Raw genomic sequence first — 18,298 nt, 5'->3', positions numbered from 1 at the left:
AGAACTTTCATGCTTATTCTCTTGGCTGGAGTACAAATCAACTTTCATATAAGCTTGTACATACAGACATTGTTTTTCCAGGTTTTTATTCCTCTACATGCTCAAGCTGCTGTGACAGCCACAGGACAACTGCACTTCACACAGGGAAGTGCTTACAGTAAAAACCAATCAAAATGAAGAAATCATCCCTGGCCAAAACCTTACCCAGCATCCAGTATTCCCTGGATAATCAAAATACACGCTTTCCCAGTGCACCCGTTAATTCTTACATAAAAGAAGTCTACCTTGATCTCTATGGTCTTCAAACAAACAAGGTTCCCCATGCTTTCTTGCAATTACTTACATACACAGAGCTGGGCACATCTAAATATCTTGTAGAATTCAGCACTACTGATTATATATTTTTTTTTTTCAAGTAGAGATTTTCAAGTGAACACAACAGACATACTTAGTCTATAGCACATAGAGCCAACATATTCCAGATGTTTGTCCTCATTCCCAGCTAAACCAGTTTATATTAAATATCATGAATAAGCCTTTCAAGAGCGAGTTCAGGATTAAAAAGTTCAACAGTGGATTGGACAGACCAGCTCAGACTAACACTGCCTTACAGATTTTGAGCCTCCAGATACAAGGTAATTCATTTTAGCAGAGTGGCAGCATTACAGAAAATTAGTGATGTTGCAGCTAAATATTCATATGATCCAAGTAACTAAACAAGGTGTACATAAAATCAGAGAACTGCTAACCTGTCCTGAAGTATCTTTTTCACCTAACAAATAGAAACCTAACCCCAAAATTTCTCCTCCATCTCAATGACTTTCACTGTTAGCATCCTCTGATAATGAAGGATGCATTAGAAACGAAAACTGATCATACCTCCCCTTTGAGCATTTTGTGGTACATGCCCCCCGAAGCACGACAAGAGATGAACTACTCACCTCGCTTAATGACTAGTGGAATCTTGAATTCACAGCGATGGTAACTAGAAAGTGCAAATCATAAAGCTATTAGAAAACGGAAGACCCAAAATAAACTGCATAGCATAAACTTAGGGCTTTTAATAACCTGTTTAATGAAGAGTCACATGAATAATAAAATGAGAGTCTCAATGCTAACAGATTAAGAAGAAAAGTTCTCATTCTATTTTCTATATCAAAAAAGGCAGCAGCCTGGCAATGTTCTAACAATTTTCTAAAGGACACGAAAGGTCCTTCAGCACAAATTACTCTGCTGTTACACAGAGAGGATGGAGAAATACTCAGCTTAGAAACAGTACTATAGATTTCTCCATCACTAACGCCAACTGCCTGAAGACACATTTGCTTTAATCAGACAACCAACGACTTATTCCTTAACTCATATTACTCCCCTAAAAAGTTTACATTTAAAATGTATTGAAAATACGTTCAGAAGCAGGAGAGACATTTTTTTCTTAATCACTAACTGAAATGTCAGGAGAAAACCAGCAGCCTACCTACCAGTAAGTGGACACTCTTGCTAATACAAAGTTTGCCTCTAGCAAGAGAGTTTGCACATTATAGCTGGACCAAGAACTACCTTACCTCATTTACTGCTTTAAGACCTACTTGACAATATAAAGACATTTAAAAGTAAAAAGAAAATCATTAAAAAAAAGTGCTAATAATGACGGCTGAAACCTGCACAGGTTACCAGATACACCAAAAACACTTGGGGAAAAAAATACTGGAATTCTATAAAGGAAACATAAGATTTCCTTTTCAGGTGTTTTAAAATACTCTTTAACAGATCAGTTCTTTACACTCACATGTTAAAATTGTAATGACCAGGATAATTTGTATGCAGGACAAATTTCTTCACCTTGTGAGTGTTTGCATCAAAGAGAATATCCTGTTGAAGAAAAGACAGACATGAAGCAATTTGGATAGAGGAAGGTGGCTTTCCCCAAAGTAACCTGAGATTAGTTACAACAGTACCTGTATACAGTGATATGTATCTAGCTCATTGGAACCGAATGGAACTATGAAAAGTAGTATTTGAAAATGAGACTATTTGTAAATTCAAATAAATGCACATTTCCTCCAGCACTCAATCACAACTGCAGTTTCATTTGCTAATGTTGGCAGGTTTTCTAAGGACATCGTTTTTCTGCATATTATTTACAGTAATGTAGACTGAAGCAAAATAGCCGTAAGGAGGGACATGAAGGTTGAATTACATACATAACTCGGCAAACTTTCACAGTTGATACACCTATCTCAGTTCTGTGGGACAGGAGCATGGATTTCAGAAACAAGAACTAGTATATCTACGCATCAGGCATGGCAGAGGGAGAAAACCTAAGAGAGTGCCAAAGTGCAAACAAAAGGAGCCCTCCATCCACTGGTGAAGATGATAAAACGTTACTGATTGAATTTGCAAGTGCTAGAGAAAAGTCAATGTTGTTCTTCACATCCAGAGATTCCTAAGGCAGTCATCAAGAGTTTTCCAGTCTTTCATTTCCCACAGCCTTCGGCCTTCTGAAAGGACTGCTGTGTAGCTAAATCTAAACTTTACATTAATTTGTTTATGGAAGCTTCCCACTCACCACTCCAAGTGTGAAATAATTGAAGAAGTAGTCATTGCACTTTGATGGGACCTGCTTATGGGGCGAGGGCGAATGGATTTTCATCTGCAAGAAACAAATTTTTTAGGTGTATTTAATAACGCTCAAAGATAAATGCCATTAACAACATCACTACATTCAAACAAATTGCCATAATCTCATTTGAAGGCCTTGTTCAAACACGTAAAACACTGTGCTTCATGACAGGATGATCAGCTGCCTGCAGTGGCACAATGACACATGAGGTTTTTTCTTTTTTAGTTATCTGAAGTAAAAGGTTTACACATATACTGCTATGTAAAAACATTAGGAAAGGATCAAAGTATGCGCTAAAGTTATGTTACATAAAATATAATTTAAAAAATAGGGAATTATAAAATATAATTAAAAACACTTGCTAAGGCTCATTTGGATTCAAAAGTGCTCCCATTTTTATTGATTTTTAAACCAGTTAAAATGATGCAATTTTTTTTTTTAATTTAAACAGATTTGCATCGATTTAGCTTAAAAAAAGCTTTTTATAATCAAATTACATAACAGTTCATCCTGGTCTATTATATGTCAAATGAAGCACTCATAATTTGTGCTACGTGGAAGTTTAACTTCACTGGCCTTGCAAAACGCAGGCCCTGTGATTAAACTCGGACAGCAGTGAACAGAGACAAAGTCCTGCGCCTGAATCAATTCCCTCACCTTATCTTCGGACTTGTAGAAGACTTTGTGCGGAGACCCCAGGGTGCTCAGCACATCCTGGCACGAATCACCAAAGTACACACAACGCTCAAATACCCGCATCTTGGCATCGGCTAAAACACCCGGGCCACAACCTGAGGAACGGAAAACAACTCAAAATTCATCCTTTCTGATCAAAGAATCCATCAGCAAATCAACACCAAAAGCTTAGCATTCCTCTATTTGTCACAAACCAGCTGCATTCTTTAGACAACAGTGCCAAACTAAATTTAACCTTTTATTTTGCAACAGTTTCAACATTTCTTAACAAAGTGATGTACATGCTGACGGTTGCACAGATCCCCACCTTAACCTCCAACTTCAGCAATGCTGTCTTCATTTCCTTGCCATTCACATGAATGTGACTTGTTGACCTAGTCAGTCTCAATTTGATCAGCTGGTTATTAGCAGTAAATACCAGGAATTATTTCTATCCTTAAAATATTCTACTTTAGCAACTAGAGATGTATCTCCAGCTAAAAAAGTAAAGCCCATGAAGTGAAATTCCTCATCCATATTAACAGAAAACATACATTCTTTACTGAAGATTCCCATAGCTTATTAAATCAATAGTAAGTATGTTCCTACACAAACAATGTTAAAAATGGATCTCGCTGAATAGCCATTACATAGATGAATGGCTGACATACGTTACTAGATGCTGAGAAACAAAGATCTTGCAGTCTGTGACCCCATTTGCTTTCAGGAATGCAGCATCTTACATTTACGAGAATGCATGTACACATATGCAGCAGTTACTGCAATATACAGGATGTGCTCTAAATACACACTGCTTTTCTCACTTATACATTATTTATGTAGCCAGTTACCCAATAAAATAAATCATAAAAATCCGATTGAGTCATCCTTGATTTCTTAAGCAAGGGTTACTTCAAATTAATACACTTGCAGAGAAACCTGTGCCAGAACAGGTGTGTAATATGTTCTACAACGGAGTTTCTGCAAACTTTGACAAGAAAAGAACAGCACATGTCCAGACTGCCTCTCTGCAAGTTTTAGTCTGAACATTACTGATATATTTTAATAATTACTTTAGTCATTGACAACATTTCCTTTAAGCTACATATATATATTTTTAACTAAACTTGACACTCTACCTTAGAAGTGTCCAATTTCTCAAAATCATTTATATTACTATGATGTTATAGCTAACTCCTTCCCTAGTACACGAGGATATATGTTCCCTGTCCTAGGCAGCTCTCCATTATCTTCCTCTGTAAAGAGAGAAGCAAAGTAACTTGAAAGCATCTGCTCCATTTTTATTCATAATTTTTTATTCTTCATCTTAAATTTTTTATTCTTCATCTTAAATTTTCTCCTTTTCAACTTTTGCATATTGGGAATGCATTCCAAGTGTTTCCTCATGATACATACAGCTAGTAATCAGGAGAGGTCAAAAGCCGAGCCTGCTAATGAAAAGTGTTAAAAACACCTCAGTATTTTTTCTTAAAAACACTGTCAAGTCTCAAGTCCTGGTGACTGAACAAGGCTCCTTTGCAGTCACCATATCTTTCCCTAATTTCTAAGCCCACTCCCCCCCCGTCTCTGAAAGCACACACAAGAAGGTATTCATCAGCCTGTCACTTTCACTGCTGTCTCCTACAGCAAATGAAAACGGAATTGAATTTAAAGTGCAGTCTAAGGCTGCAGCATTGATGTAGTCTCTTGCTGGCATTTTTAAAAGCCTTCCAGAATTAATCACAAAAATATCAACATTATACAGCTCACTGAAATCTCAGAAAAAGCACATGTATATAAGGTTTCTTGATTTCTCATGTTTTTTTTCAGTGATGTACTTTCATCTGTTTTATTCTACACATACACCTGGAGACGAACTCCATTTCTGTAAACAGAGTCTAAAGACTCAGAACTACAGAGGGCAGGGCTACAGTCCTCCATCATTTCTCCAGGGCCAGGGAAATGCAGCAGCAGGCAAACTCACCTTCACAGGGTTTTTATTGGGTTTTGTTTCCAATAGTTCAAAATAAGGTATATAGAACACCTTGAAATCACCTGTAAAATCATCACAAATAACCTATGCTTAATTTATACAGGTTTATCCCTCTTTTCCTGAGGAAAGCAACCAGTTTGATGTTCTGAGTGTCACTAATACCTGCAGTGAGTAGGCGAAGCCGTAAACCTGAGGGTCCAGTTCCATCTCTCAGAACATCAACATTCTCAGCATACACATTACCAAGGAAACAGCTGAGGGGCATCAAGGGAGCCCTGAAACCAAAAATGTGCATAGGATTTGCTTAATCATCAAATCTTCCATTAACAAGCTGGTACCAGTTCACTGGAACAGAGCACATTAATTCTGACAAAGCTGCATTTAACTCAGAAGATTAAACATTATATTAAACACAAGGATCAGAAAGTCTGGGGAAAAAGGAAGGGGAATAACAAGGCAGCACTCAAATGCAGGACCTTTAGTATTAATGAAACAAACAGCAAGTTTCAAAGACTCCAGAAATTCCAGAAACTGTATCTAGCCTTTGGATACCTCCTATGAGGACATATCATTTCAGACTTCTTTCAGGGAAAATGGAAGTTGTACAGTTTTTAGATACCTACTCCTTGAACTCAGCATATCACACAAACACGGTGGAAAAGCCTTCTCTGTGATGCTCTCCCTGCTCTTGGGATGATACTCCATAGCCCAGAACATGAATTCAGCTTGTGCAGGTACACCACAAGCAATTGCTCTGCTTTACTGGGACAGTTCTCATTTCAATTTAATTACAATAATATTTGAGAAAATTCTAACAGCCCCAAGAAAGACATTTTCAACAGAAAGGCTGCTTTTTTGTGTGTTAGTCTGTATATGCTCTGTAAAATTCACTTTTCTTTGTGAATTTCTCCTCTGTGTGAATGGCACACACACCCCAGAGCCCCATGTGACAATTAGTGCTTTCACTAAAGCCCACCATGTGACAGATAGGCACAGACAACAACATTTTTCTGAAGTGCACTTATTCCTAATTAGGAGACAACATCTGCAATAAAAAAGGTTCCCTCCCTTCTGAGCAGTAATCCACAGATGTGTTAATCTTCTCCTAGCATTAAAACACAACTGTCTCTACAAAAACTACCTTATCAGTTTGGGTTTTTATAAGCTGAAAGGAAGAATTTACAGAAGTCCTTTCAATTTCTCCTCGAGTAATGAACCCCAGGAACAACATTTTTAGAAAGAGCAAAACATCAGATGTTGTACAATAAATTACTGCTTAAAAGAAGACAGAATACAATACCACAGAAAACATTAACTGTATTAAAATACAACTATTCCATTAGTATTAAGGCATGAAGATTAGTTTCCTCAGAATGATAAGTTCAGTCAGGTAACTGCAAATATATTGAATATATGGTAGATTGTGCATATAGCTTAAGCCTGAAAACACATATTTTATTATCTTTGTATAGCGAGAGAGTTTGAGACCCTTGGCAGGACCCTGCCATGACATACATAGTACCAATACACCACAAAACTACTGACTGCCTATACAAAGTTTGATTTGTCTAGGGAGAGGTCATTAGCATGCAAACAAAATCTAGAGTAAGAATAGCCTAGTCTCTTACTAGACTCACTACATTTCCTCCTTTAATTAATGAATTAATTTTCAGGTCAATTGAATTGGCCTATTACAGCTGAGCCAAGCTGATTTTATAGCAACATAAATCAAACCAACATTTGATTATAAGGTCTGAGGACAACGCCCATGAAAATTTGAGAGAGGTTGGTATCTAAAGGCATTCTGCACTCTACCAAATTCATAAAAGACCTAAACTGAACTAAAAAAGTGTATGATTATATTTAGCATTCGCAAAACCCTAAATAAATGAGGAAGAAAAAGTACATTCTAAATGATCAAAACAGCACAACCAGCTGTACATACTTGGTATCCTGCAGACTGTTTCCGTTATAGATGTACATACGTTTCACAGTCGCACCATGTGGAATTTGCAGAGAGGCCAGACCATGGGCAAAGTTAGGCTGTGGATATACAAAATCATTCTTGTTACATGACACAGTCGACTCTTCAGGTCAAAGTTACAAATTACATTAGAAATACACTATATGCTTACCAATTCAGATAAGTCTCTAGCCAAAGACAAGGGGCAAAAACAACAACAAAAAAACCCCCTTCTAGATGGTATTTCTTTACATTACACCACTCCTGGATTCCCAAGCTGGGGTGAAATGCTCACTATGTTTATCCACCAAAAGATGGCACTAGTCTGACAATTAGCCATGGTGGTGTACTGAGAATTCAAGTTTTCTTGGCTTGATCACTGGCAGCTAGCAATATAAAAGTATTTGTACTGATAAGCTGTAAGATAGCCAATTTCTTAGAACATAAATAAAGGTAGAACTTCTTTTTTCTCTCCCACTGCATTAATTTCAGCCTTTTAACATTTTTGCTGGTTTGTAAAATGCCTTTATCTGATGAACGGAGACCCATTCATTAAATAGATTTTCCGCTCTCCTTATCACCACATTCTTACACATATTGTTTTGATAGGGATTTTGAGTGTTCTCATCAAATAGAAAGCGTGCTAAGGAAGTCAGATTCATTCTTCTAGTGTGGTAAGAGCCTATTTCTTTCAACTCTGAAGATGACAGGACCTTCTTCAAGACTGTCAACATATTTTGCTGGCACTGGACAGAAAAGAAGCCAACTTTGTCACAAACAGTCAACAAAAACAAGATGCATAATATGCAAACTATTATCCTGGTCTACTTTAGCAGGACATCACGTAAGGTAAACACAAAAAGTTATTCTTCGAAAAACAAAATTAACCCAGAGCAATGACTTTCACTGCTGTAGGTATTTAGAAGGGAACCTCTACTACTTAGCAAATCTAGCGATGCCCTGATTTCAAGCCTCTTTCTGAACTTGCCCAGAACATGAACACCTCAAAACACAGCTTTCTAAAGTAGTCAGACTTTAGATTACTTTTTAACATACTTATGCTTTAGCAACAGAGAAATCTTCTCTAGAGCCTTATATGCCTCATTTCTTAACAGAAACAGTGTGTGTAGGTTTTCATGTTCTCCTCACCTGCAGTTTGTTACCAGCTATATGAAAACACCGAAGTTTTCTTCAGAGTTTTTTCATTTCCATAAGTAGAGATGACTCGATGATCCTTATGGGTCCCTTCCAACTTGAGATATTCTATGATCTTTTCAAATCTTTGGTATAACAATTGAAGTTCTTAGCAGCTCGGCCATTTCATTCATAAATGCCCTGGGAACCCTTGCATGAAAAGCAACTACTCTTTGTTGGGACATTCTTTCTGTTTGGCTTATTCAGTTTCTATTTACTTTCCAATATTTCTGAAACCCAACTGACCTTCACTATTGCTAATAGTAATTTCCCCTGGTTACCCCCTGTTCTCTCACATATCAAAACATAACTACTAAAGTGCTAGGCTGTGACATAAAAACATGCATCAGCATGTTGGTTGATTTCTCCCACTTTGTTTTGGCTCTTTGGACGCTCCTTTTTATTTTAATACCATACAGCATGCATTCTTTTTAACTGATAAGCCTAGATAATACAACTGAGAGTATTTCCATCCTCACACAAAACCAGTTATACATACATTTTTGCTAGTATAAGTAGAAATCACAGAAGACCTGATCTCATTTCCACTATAGACAGTGATTTCCAAAAATGTCAGAGAACGCAGTAATACATTCAATTATTCAGTAACTCATCCGAACATTTGGTGAATATGCAAACAGGCATTACAAATAAAGCTCATTCATTTGGCTTTCTAAAAGCACTCATACTGAAGGACACTTAAGATGAAAATGTATTTGATGAACTCTACCCTAGTTTAGTTGCGTAATCACTTTGATGAGATTCAAAAATATCTGATAAAAGAACAGCCTTCCAGTAGATTGCTTAATATTTATGTATTTGCATAGACAGCGCTCATATTTTTAGAAGACTCTTTGCAACAACAGAACTGCGAGTCCCAGTTCATGATGCAAGCAAAGCCTCTAAGCATATGCCTTCTGCTAAAAGGAAGAAAATTTTTCACTTTAAGTGATTACATAGTATGAATAAGAGCACAACTGAGGAGTTAAATTCCTACCAAATTACTGGTTTCTTTTGCTTGCAGGCAAGACATGTTGTATGTGATATTTTGCAAGTACCATAGAGGCAAAAAAGACTACCCATTAACTAAGAATGATTGCTGACCTCGTACTTCGGAGTTTCAGTCCAGGAGTCTAACTGAAAAGAAAACGACAGTCCTCTGAAATTGAGGTGAAAGAGTTGCTCAGCTGAATTATACACTAAAAGGGAAAAGAAAGTAAAAACATAGAGTTACCAAAATAAACTAAGAATTCTCCAGTTAATATCTAACAGCATTTTCATCACCTCAATGAATTTACTACATCTCAAGATGCAGGAGAAACACAATTACACAGGACAGTAATAGCTTTCCTTTTAATTTGTTGCAGTAGAAACATAGCAATAAGAGAAACCTTAGATTGATTAAAGTAAGAGTTGCCTATGTAAGCCTGTAGGCACTAACCTATCCCTAATGATACAATTATACAATATGACACAATCAATTAATATCCCTAAAGTAGTTTAAAGAGCTACTATTAGTACAAAACAATTCTGTTCATTGTTATGTGAAACACTTGTACAATATTACCAAGAAAGTCTTTCAGACAGATGTGCCCAGAATGCTGATAAATTCTGTATTTCACACCAGAGGGAAGCACATTACTGAGTAGGAGCTTGCAGGTACCTCCCTGCCACTTCCACCTCTCCTTCCCAAGAGGAGTTCCAGCTTGCATGCCCCAGTTCAGCTACCTGTGTTCCCGAGTAATATGACACAAGAAGGAAATGCTTCAGACACGCAGGCCATTTACTACTTTTAATTATCATTGTATCACCAGAAACACCAGTCGATCGGTCAGCTTTTGCAAAGAACAAATAAATTAAAACACGCGCAGACTTCCAGCTCTCATCATGTCACAAGATGTCCTGATTTATTGCAATAAATTGCACATCAACTATAAACAGCAATAAAAGTCATCCCAGTACTTACAAGACATACTGTTTTGTGAGACTGTGGAAAGCTTAAAAACAATCCCAGGAGACTGGGAGCTTGGGAACAGTTTTGGGATTCATGCTACCAAACTACCTGTGCCTGGTAGCCACTGGGGGGAATGCAGTGTTCTTCTAACACACAGAATCTGGTTCATTTGCAAAACAGTTTGAAAACAGCAGAGGCAAAAACCAATAAAGAAACACTCCAACAAGAGAAGCTGCTTTCTTCCACTTTACCAAAGGAAATTGGTTCAATATTCTCTTTTTTTTCCCTTACAATTTTATATTTAAGATGACATAGCATAGAGAGAAAACGCATATAAATATATCCCCCCCCAAGTGTCTTTCAAATGTTCGACTTGAGACATGTCACAAGATATCTGGACAATGCCAGACCACCCAGGATAGAAAAATAATAGTTGAGCAATAAGCATAAAGCTTTCAAAACTCATCATTTGCCTTTTCTGCAGAATGTGCTGGTTAAGAGCATTTTCCCTGCTTGTCACTCAAAGGAAAATGTGTGGGGAGAGGGAAATGTTTTGATCTGCAGGAAAATGACACAAATCTCTCTCATGTGATAAATTATGATGCATCTTTTCCAAAGCCCACAGCCAGCTGGAGAAGTGTTTTTCCCCTAGTCATGCCAAGTGTGATATCTGATTATATAAATCGCATCAGTTCCCATCCCCTGCAATGTTTGTTGATGTTTAGACTTGAAGGGCAAGGAATGTTTTTATCCTTACAAAGTTGCCTCATGTCTCCCTCAAGACCATATGTCACAACCATGTGACTGAACAAGGTAAGCTTTTTTTTTTTTTAAATTTATTTACTACACAGGTACCCTGCAGAATAATTCCATTCAAAATTGCTCACAGAAGCAAAAAGACTGCTTCTTTGCTGCTGCACTCTGGGTGAAGGACAGGGAGAGAGGTTGCCTTCCAGGAAAGCAGCAGAGTGTGACCAAATGGAAAATGTTTCTGTAGAGCAGGACGGGACAAAGCCACAGACACCAGCAAGCCTGCAGAACAGACACAGTCCTGATAAAAGCAGAGGCAGATCCAAAAGTCAAGTCTTCCTGGTATCAAGCACAAAACTTTTCTGGCACCCCAGGGGAGTCTGGGCAACCTCTGAAGTCTGAGAGTTACAGAGCTAGAAGACAGGATCTTCCCCCATCCTTGCAAGGCCACTGTGGCAGGAGGGAAGGATGGTTTTATTCTTCTACATTATGACTTCAGTTCAATCCCACAGCCCTTATCCATGCTGAATGGCACTTCGGCAAACAGCCGCATCCAGAAGGACTCGGAACAGGATGTAATTTCAACAGAACCACTGGCGAGAGCAAGCGCTCCCCAGCAGGAGGTCAGGTCAGAGATTCATGGAAATGTGGGATAAAATCTTGGCTTGGATTAAGCTATTGACCTCCAAAGTGGTCATATTTCAATCAGCCCCGTGACAAAGATACTACAATGTTTCAAACTAACATTAGCCAAAAAGTAATGAAGCTGGTTGCAATTTTCCTGATGACTCTTCTTTTTTAAAACCACTGATTTGGCAAAACCAAAACTGCTCACTGAAGGTTGGTTTCAACACAAAACAGTTGCTAACCTTTTGAAATGTGTTTTGAAAGTACCACTGTATCCTGTTGCAGGAGAGTTCTGCTGCAACCACCTTTCTTTTAAGTGAAAGACAACATTTTGTTTGAAATTCTAGTGGAGGTTAACACGGACATAAATAACAAAATACTTCTAAACTTAAAGGGCTTGCATTGGGGTTTTGGAGGAGTATTGGTACAGGGAAGAAAAAGGGATGCTTATGTCATGCTTTCATTCATGAAAACTGACATTTGGTACTTTGGTCACATTAAGAGGAAGGTTTCTCTCCCCACCTTTCTCTCCCCACCCCAGCTCAAATTTTTGTGGGACATGAACACACCATCGTTATCCCTCCCACATGCTGAAAACTATTCTGTTTTTTTGCCTTTTCTCATATCTATGCGTCATTGGATGAAAAGATGTCATGAAAAACTATCATCAGATGAAGCAAGTGTGAAAGTTTTCTTAATTGAATACGATAGGCACACAAAATCTGGCAAATTTAGCACGAGGACATGTGGTGCCAAGCTATGCTTTTAAGTTCTTGTATACAATTTTATGCAGTAATAAGACATGCTATTGGTATCATACGCAATGCTTACAGCTGGTTATTTATTTTTATCATTCATAACACCATAGTTTTGCAAGCACTTCTCCTCTAAATATTTGCAAATAAGCCATTGTCATAGAACAAGCTAAAATTATAAACAGTCTTGTACATACTGTTTCCATAATAGCTAACTAAAGTTCTCAGAGTTTCTGCCGAAGAGGAAATGTTAAGAGCATGACCAAAGCGAAATTTAAAAAGGCTGATTCTGGTCCTTGGAGTATTATGACTAGAAATCCTCCAAGCTTCATTTATCTCCATCTGATATTCATCTACTACAGCAGGCTTTTATGCTATGATATTACTTTAGCCACATGACCCTCCACAGTTAATAAATCCTGTTCTGTAATGTGCAAGAGACTGTCTGCAGAGAACAGGGACAAAGACCGGATATGCAATCGCCATCAATCACAAAGAACGCTAGCCTATTTGGGATCAGCCCGACTACTGCAAATGGACTGGGTTAAGCTAAAAATAGAAAATGATGCTCTAAAAAGGGTATCTTGCCTATATGGAGTTAATCATCTTTCTTGTTATGTCAGTTTTTGGCTCTATTTCTTGAAGGTTCACGAGTAGTTTAATTATAAATACCCTCTTTAAAGTTTCACCACAGGCTTATTTTCATCACCTAACAAACCCCTGAAATACACTCTCCGTTTCCATACATAAACAAGGAGCTTAAAGATAGCCTTTTTCCTGCTACAGAGGTGGTGAACAGCCAAGTAGTTGTGCAAGAGTCAAGAGTTGGTTCAGCCAGGTTAATTTAATTTGTCCTGGTTCTGGTCATGCTGCATGTAGGCTGACTTCACACCTCCCCAGTGCTCCCCGTAACAGGAAGGAGGCACGGGGAGATGCAAGCCACTTATACACAGGCTCAGACTTGATCCTGTCCTAGCAGGGGTATAACCACGTTCTCAGAGCATGGAGCCTGAGCAAACAGTCCTGGCTGACTCCGCAGAGAGATCAGCTCAAACGTCTGTATGTTCATGGTATACTTAATCCCTAAGGACACTTGAGAGCTGACCATGCATAAGAACGTGTAAAAACAACAGCATCAACAACAAAGCTCACAATTTTCTGGTACTGGCAGTTCAAAACAGATCATTAATGATACCTGAACATACTGTTCTGTGCCAATGACTCTCTGCCTTGCTATTTCACTTAAAGAAAAGTCACAATTGAACTTACAGCACATTTTACGTGATATCCCAGCTATAAGAACATGACCATTCCAGAACACAACTTCAGATCACTTGACAACAGAAATGTCTACACATCTCTCTAGGCAGACATATGGGAAAGACTTCTTAGAAAGAAGTCTGTCAATCTAGGTGTGCTTCTGATTCTTAAAAATAGTTCAGCTTACCTCCTGGATGTGTTGCTCCAAATGACTGATCAATTTGTTCTATGGTTGGAGCAATTGCCTGAGAGTTAAAATGGACACCACTGAAAAAGAAAACAAAATTAATCTGCCTTAAGAATATTGAACAGATGCTACAAACGTTTAGTAATGGCGATATCACATTTATATTAGAAGAAGTCTCCAAGAGTGAAGGCAAGAGTAAACTGGTAATTTAACCAAGTACTATGTTCAAGAAAGGATAGTTATCTACATTCTTTTTTGACAGTTATTTTGGGTTTTTAACAAGAATGACTAAAAAAAAGTGAGTTCAGGATTTAAAAAAAGGAGAGAAACCAGTCACTGTAATCAAAAGAAATCATGGCAGGTCTTAAATCACTTACCAATATTTTAACTTCACCTTAGTCAAGTCATAAACTTCAATCACCTGAAACACACGAAATGGAAACATTACCATACTTCACACATTTGCAAATCATTACAGAGGCAAATTCTCATCAAAAGGCAAGACTAGCTAGTGCTGCTCATTCACCTCCTTAAGAGAACTCTGCTAGGATCACATTTGGAGTTTCATCTCTGTCAAAACTGACTCAGCAACTGCGCACCTGAAACAAGTACTGAAGAACAACTATGGGTTCAGTACGGTACCTCCAGATCCCGTGTAAATCAGGACTGACCTGCAGAAAGTAATCTCTTCACTAATACTTCGGCATTGTGATTTCTGATCTCTTAAGCAAGTTCAAAAGAAAGTAATAGCAAAGGTTAGCTAATCAGGGAATCCTTTAATGAATGTCAAACAGTAGACCATTCCTTGGGTTGCTCTTGTTACCCTGAAGAATGCCTGTGCAGGGTAGTAAGTCCTAGTGCTGACCGCACTGTTCTAACTTTCCTACTCCTTCTAAAGTAAAAGATGAACACAGCAAGACTAAGTAGTAGTACTCCATTTCAATACTACATAAAAAGACATCTAGCAATCTCTCCAAGCATTACAGAAGATAATTAGGTATGGATCCTTTGTTCTGAATACATTACTGCAAACATGCATCTGAGACTGATTTCCTATGGGTTTTATGTGACTCTTACTGGACCTTGAGGCTAGACTGGGCTTTAAGCAGATCATTTTTGGTGAGTAACCATGGTCAAACACAAGCTTCTTCCACCCTACGTATGTGTTCCTGTGTTAGCAGGAAAAGGAAAATACGTAGAGCACATCGTAACTGCTGTAAAGAAAAGATAAAGCACTTTTTATTGCTTTGTATAATCCAACAAATCACCAGCAGATTTAGAAAGGACTCACTCTTCACCTAGAGAATAAAGCAGAATTCCCCAGGGAGCTTGCTACCAAATGTGGCTTTAAAGCCTAAAAATATCACCAGCTAAGAAGGAAGTCTTGGTTTTAGGAGATGCCTGGCAAATAACCATAAATAAATAAAACAACTTGCAATGCTTAAGCACCTATATTAAAAAAAACAAACAAACAAACAAAAACCCCAACATTTAATGGTATGGTATTGACTCAAAAAAAAGTTGGAAGAGTTCTCTGAAGCACTTTGTTTGCTCAGGAAGCCCACACATTTCAGGATATAAGCAACAAGTACAGCACAAAGCAAGTAACAAATGAACATTCTGGCAGAACCAACAAAGAAGAGCAAACAAATTTTTCTTCTTAATAAATATACTTTGAATTATGCTTCTTGGAAAAACCTGGTTATCCAGTATTTTAATTCAAATGCAGTTTGACATGTCCAGGTTTCCTTTACTGCACAGATTGTTAAAAACAAAGGCTACTTTTATGAAAAGCTAGGACTGATTTTACATTTTTTTAGTGACCTTTCACATCTTATTTTCCCCCCAGAAAATGTTTCTGAAAATAGAGCAAACCACCCCACCCCACCCCACCCGATCTAGTTTTGCAGCAACTACCGGAGAGCATCGGGCACTCTCCTGAAGCTCTGCTGAAACACGCTGCGGTGGTACAAGACAAAAGCACAAGTCGAACAACAAGAAGGAGCAATGCACGAGGAATAGCACATTGCACAAACAAGGTCCCCCGTGACAGAAACACCCTGACAGCAGCCAACAGGCACCAATCAGCCCTCTTGCCACGATTCAGACAGATCTATTCATGTCGACATTTCCTTTTACTAACAGCAGATGAAGAAACAAGTGCAACTTTGCAAAATTTAAAGGTAGTCAAAAGATCTCATAAAAGTCATGAAAGACATATATTGAAGAACCACTGCAACAGGCCATAGCACTAGAAAAGGAGTTATTTTTTAACCTACAGAAGCTACACTGCCAAAAGGATTAACGTGATTCTTTCTATGCGCAGAGGAACAAAATCTGAGAAGACCAATAAACTATTCAGTGATGGGTTTGCTACACTGCCAGAAGGCGGTTGGTTTAAATGAGTAAAACCTGATGTTTTGTCACACTCAGTTTTGATAATTACTGCTGAGTAAGACCCATAAAAATGCTTAGGTATCTACTAACCAGCAATAACAGACCAATGCTGGGAAATCTAACTCTTTACCCACCTCAGAGGGAACGTGTGCAAGAGACCTTGTTGCAAAAATTCATAGCAATGTTTTCAGAACGTGGTCCTGGATCTATACTCTTTCACATTAGCTCACGTTAGTAACATCTCCTGCAGTGCTTTGGCTACTGAAGGTGAGTAGAGAGACTATGCACAAGCCTTCCTCCCCTCCCTGAAAAAAGGGAGGAAACTTTTTAGGAATATTGCTATGGCTTTATTCCTGCACCAGATTCTTTGGGTCTGTCAAGACTTTCCATTTTAGTAGCCTGTATTTCAATCTCTTTTTCACAACCAAACCTAATAGCAAGCGTGCATTAAAAAAACCAACACACAAAGCAAAGAAAAAAGGCATCCTGATTTTTCCAGTTTTGCTGCTGCTGAGCAACACTGAAAACACAGAGTCATACCATCTACACCTACACTATTCTTTAACAAGTCCTGTTGCTCACTTCTGAACTAGTCCCATAGAATTTATTCTATAAAGCTTTCTGAACACTTTTACAAGTACATGTTTTCATAGCATTGTATGCATTTACACAGCTTTACTCTTCAGAGTTAAAACAAACAAAAGGTATCACTAGACCACAGAACCAGGACATACCAGAAGAATTTTTTCTATTTTTTTTTTTTTTTTAAACAAACCTAAAACCACATACCAGAAGAGTTTGTTGTTTCTATTTTCTCTTTAAAACAAATTTTAAAACACATTGTGGAGAAAGGTTAGAAGAAAAGCTCTTGCATAGTTCTTAGAACACTAGGTGCTGAAATGACAAAGTCAGACCCTCAAAACCTGGAGATGAAGAGACATGGCATACACTAATTACAGCACTTCAAAAACACCACAAGATCACAACATTTCAAAAAACATCAGTAAGCAAGCCATGCACTTGAAGTGATTATGTCAGTTTTGAGTTCAGTCTCCTTAAGAATTAAATATATTTTGGAAAGATTTCGTACAGCAGGCATAGCTTACACTGACAAAGATCCACCTGACAAAGAGAATTTTCAAGGTATTCTCTTAAAAATTGTGAATTCACATAAGCAACCTGAATAATTAAGTTCTAAATCTTGACAAAAATAAAAATCCCATTATTACAGAATGACTTCATGAAGAGAAACTACCATAAGGCAATTACAAACTAAAATCTGGCAAAAAAGTGCTCAGTTGTCCCCCATCTGAGCTCAATTTGAACTGAAAATTGTTCTTCAAAAATGTGTATTTTTATAGTTAATATAGAAGAGATTTTGAAAAAGAAAAATACAAATGTACCATGGTGCTACAGGTTACTACTAGAGAAGTAAGTACTTCCAACAACTTACTAATTTGGGTTGCTATTGAGCTATTTTATATATACATTTGAAGTACATGAAGAGCTCAGGTTTCAGTTGATAGCACACTGCTACACTCTTACAATCATTTTTGGGATAAAGCACTAGGCTGACGTTTTGGAGAATGACGTTTTGCTGCTGGTTTTATTAGAGACATGAGTAAGGGAAACAAGGCTCCACCTACCACTGTTCCAAAGCTTGGAAATATGGATGTCAGCACCATATTCCAGACTTGCCTAAAGGGTAAGCATTCCATTTTTTAACATCACATTTAACCCCACGCTTCTGCTTTCAAATGTTAAGTAGCACAGCAGTTACAGCAGTAGACTGTCACTCAATTTGCTAAATCAACACCTGGGCACTTCAGTCAGAGAAATTTACACACGCCAGGTGAGAACCATACTGACAATTGTTCAGCACAGCTAGTCCTGCCAGAAGGACCACCATGAATAAATAAG

At 37.9% G+C, this 18,298-nt stretch overlaps 1 protein-coding gene across 7 annotated transcripts in view; it reads right to left on the bottom strand.

Annotated features, from left to right (window-relative positions):
• Positions 1–18,298, bottom strand: part of PHAF1 (phagophore assembly factor 1) — a 37,184-nt gene that overhangs the window by 8,464 nt on the left and 10,422 nt on the right. For 6 of the 7 annotated variants that reach the window (XR_014229033.1, XR_014229034.1, XR_014229035.1 and 3 more), the window contains 9 exons: positions 14,359–14,402; positions 13,982–14,061; positions 9,553–9,647; positions 7,237–7,334; positions 5,454–5,566; positions 3,281–3,414; positions 2,570–2,653; positions 1,790–1,872; positions 942–985 (listed from right to left, as the gene is read on the bottom strand). Coding sequence is in view for 3 of the 7 variants with exons in the window: in XM_082320106.1 (XP_082176232.1) it covers positions 942–985; positions 1,790–1,872; positions 2,570–2,653; positions 3,281–3,414; positions 5,454–5,566; positions 7,237–7,334; positions 9,553–9,647; positions 13,982–14,061; positions 14,359–14,402 (775 nt within the window). In the remaining 4 variants the exon portion in view is untranslated. Of the gene's footprint in view, positions 1–941; positions 986–1,789; positions 1,873–2,569; positions 2,654–3,280; positions 3,415–5,453; positions 5,567–7,236; positions 7,335–9,552; positions 9,648–10,015; positions 10,177–13,981; positions 14,062–14,358; positions 14,403–18,298 lie in introns of those variants that run through there. The other variant, XR_014229036.1, reaches the window with a different exon arrangement.

The sequence above is a fragment of the Platalea leucorodia genome, assembly GCF_965183815.1.
Source record: "Platalea leucorodia genome assembly, chromosome: 8".
NCBI lineage: Eukaryota > Metazoa > Chordata > Aves > Pelecaniformes > Threskiornithidae > Platalea > Platalea leucorodia.
The sequence above is the reverse complement of the archived record's forward strand: the minus strand, read 5'-3'. Positions and strand labels throughout refer to the sequence as shown.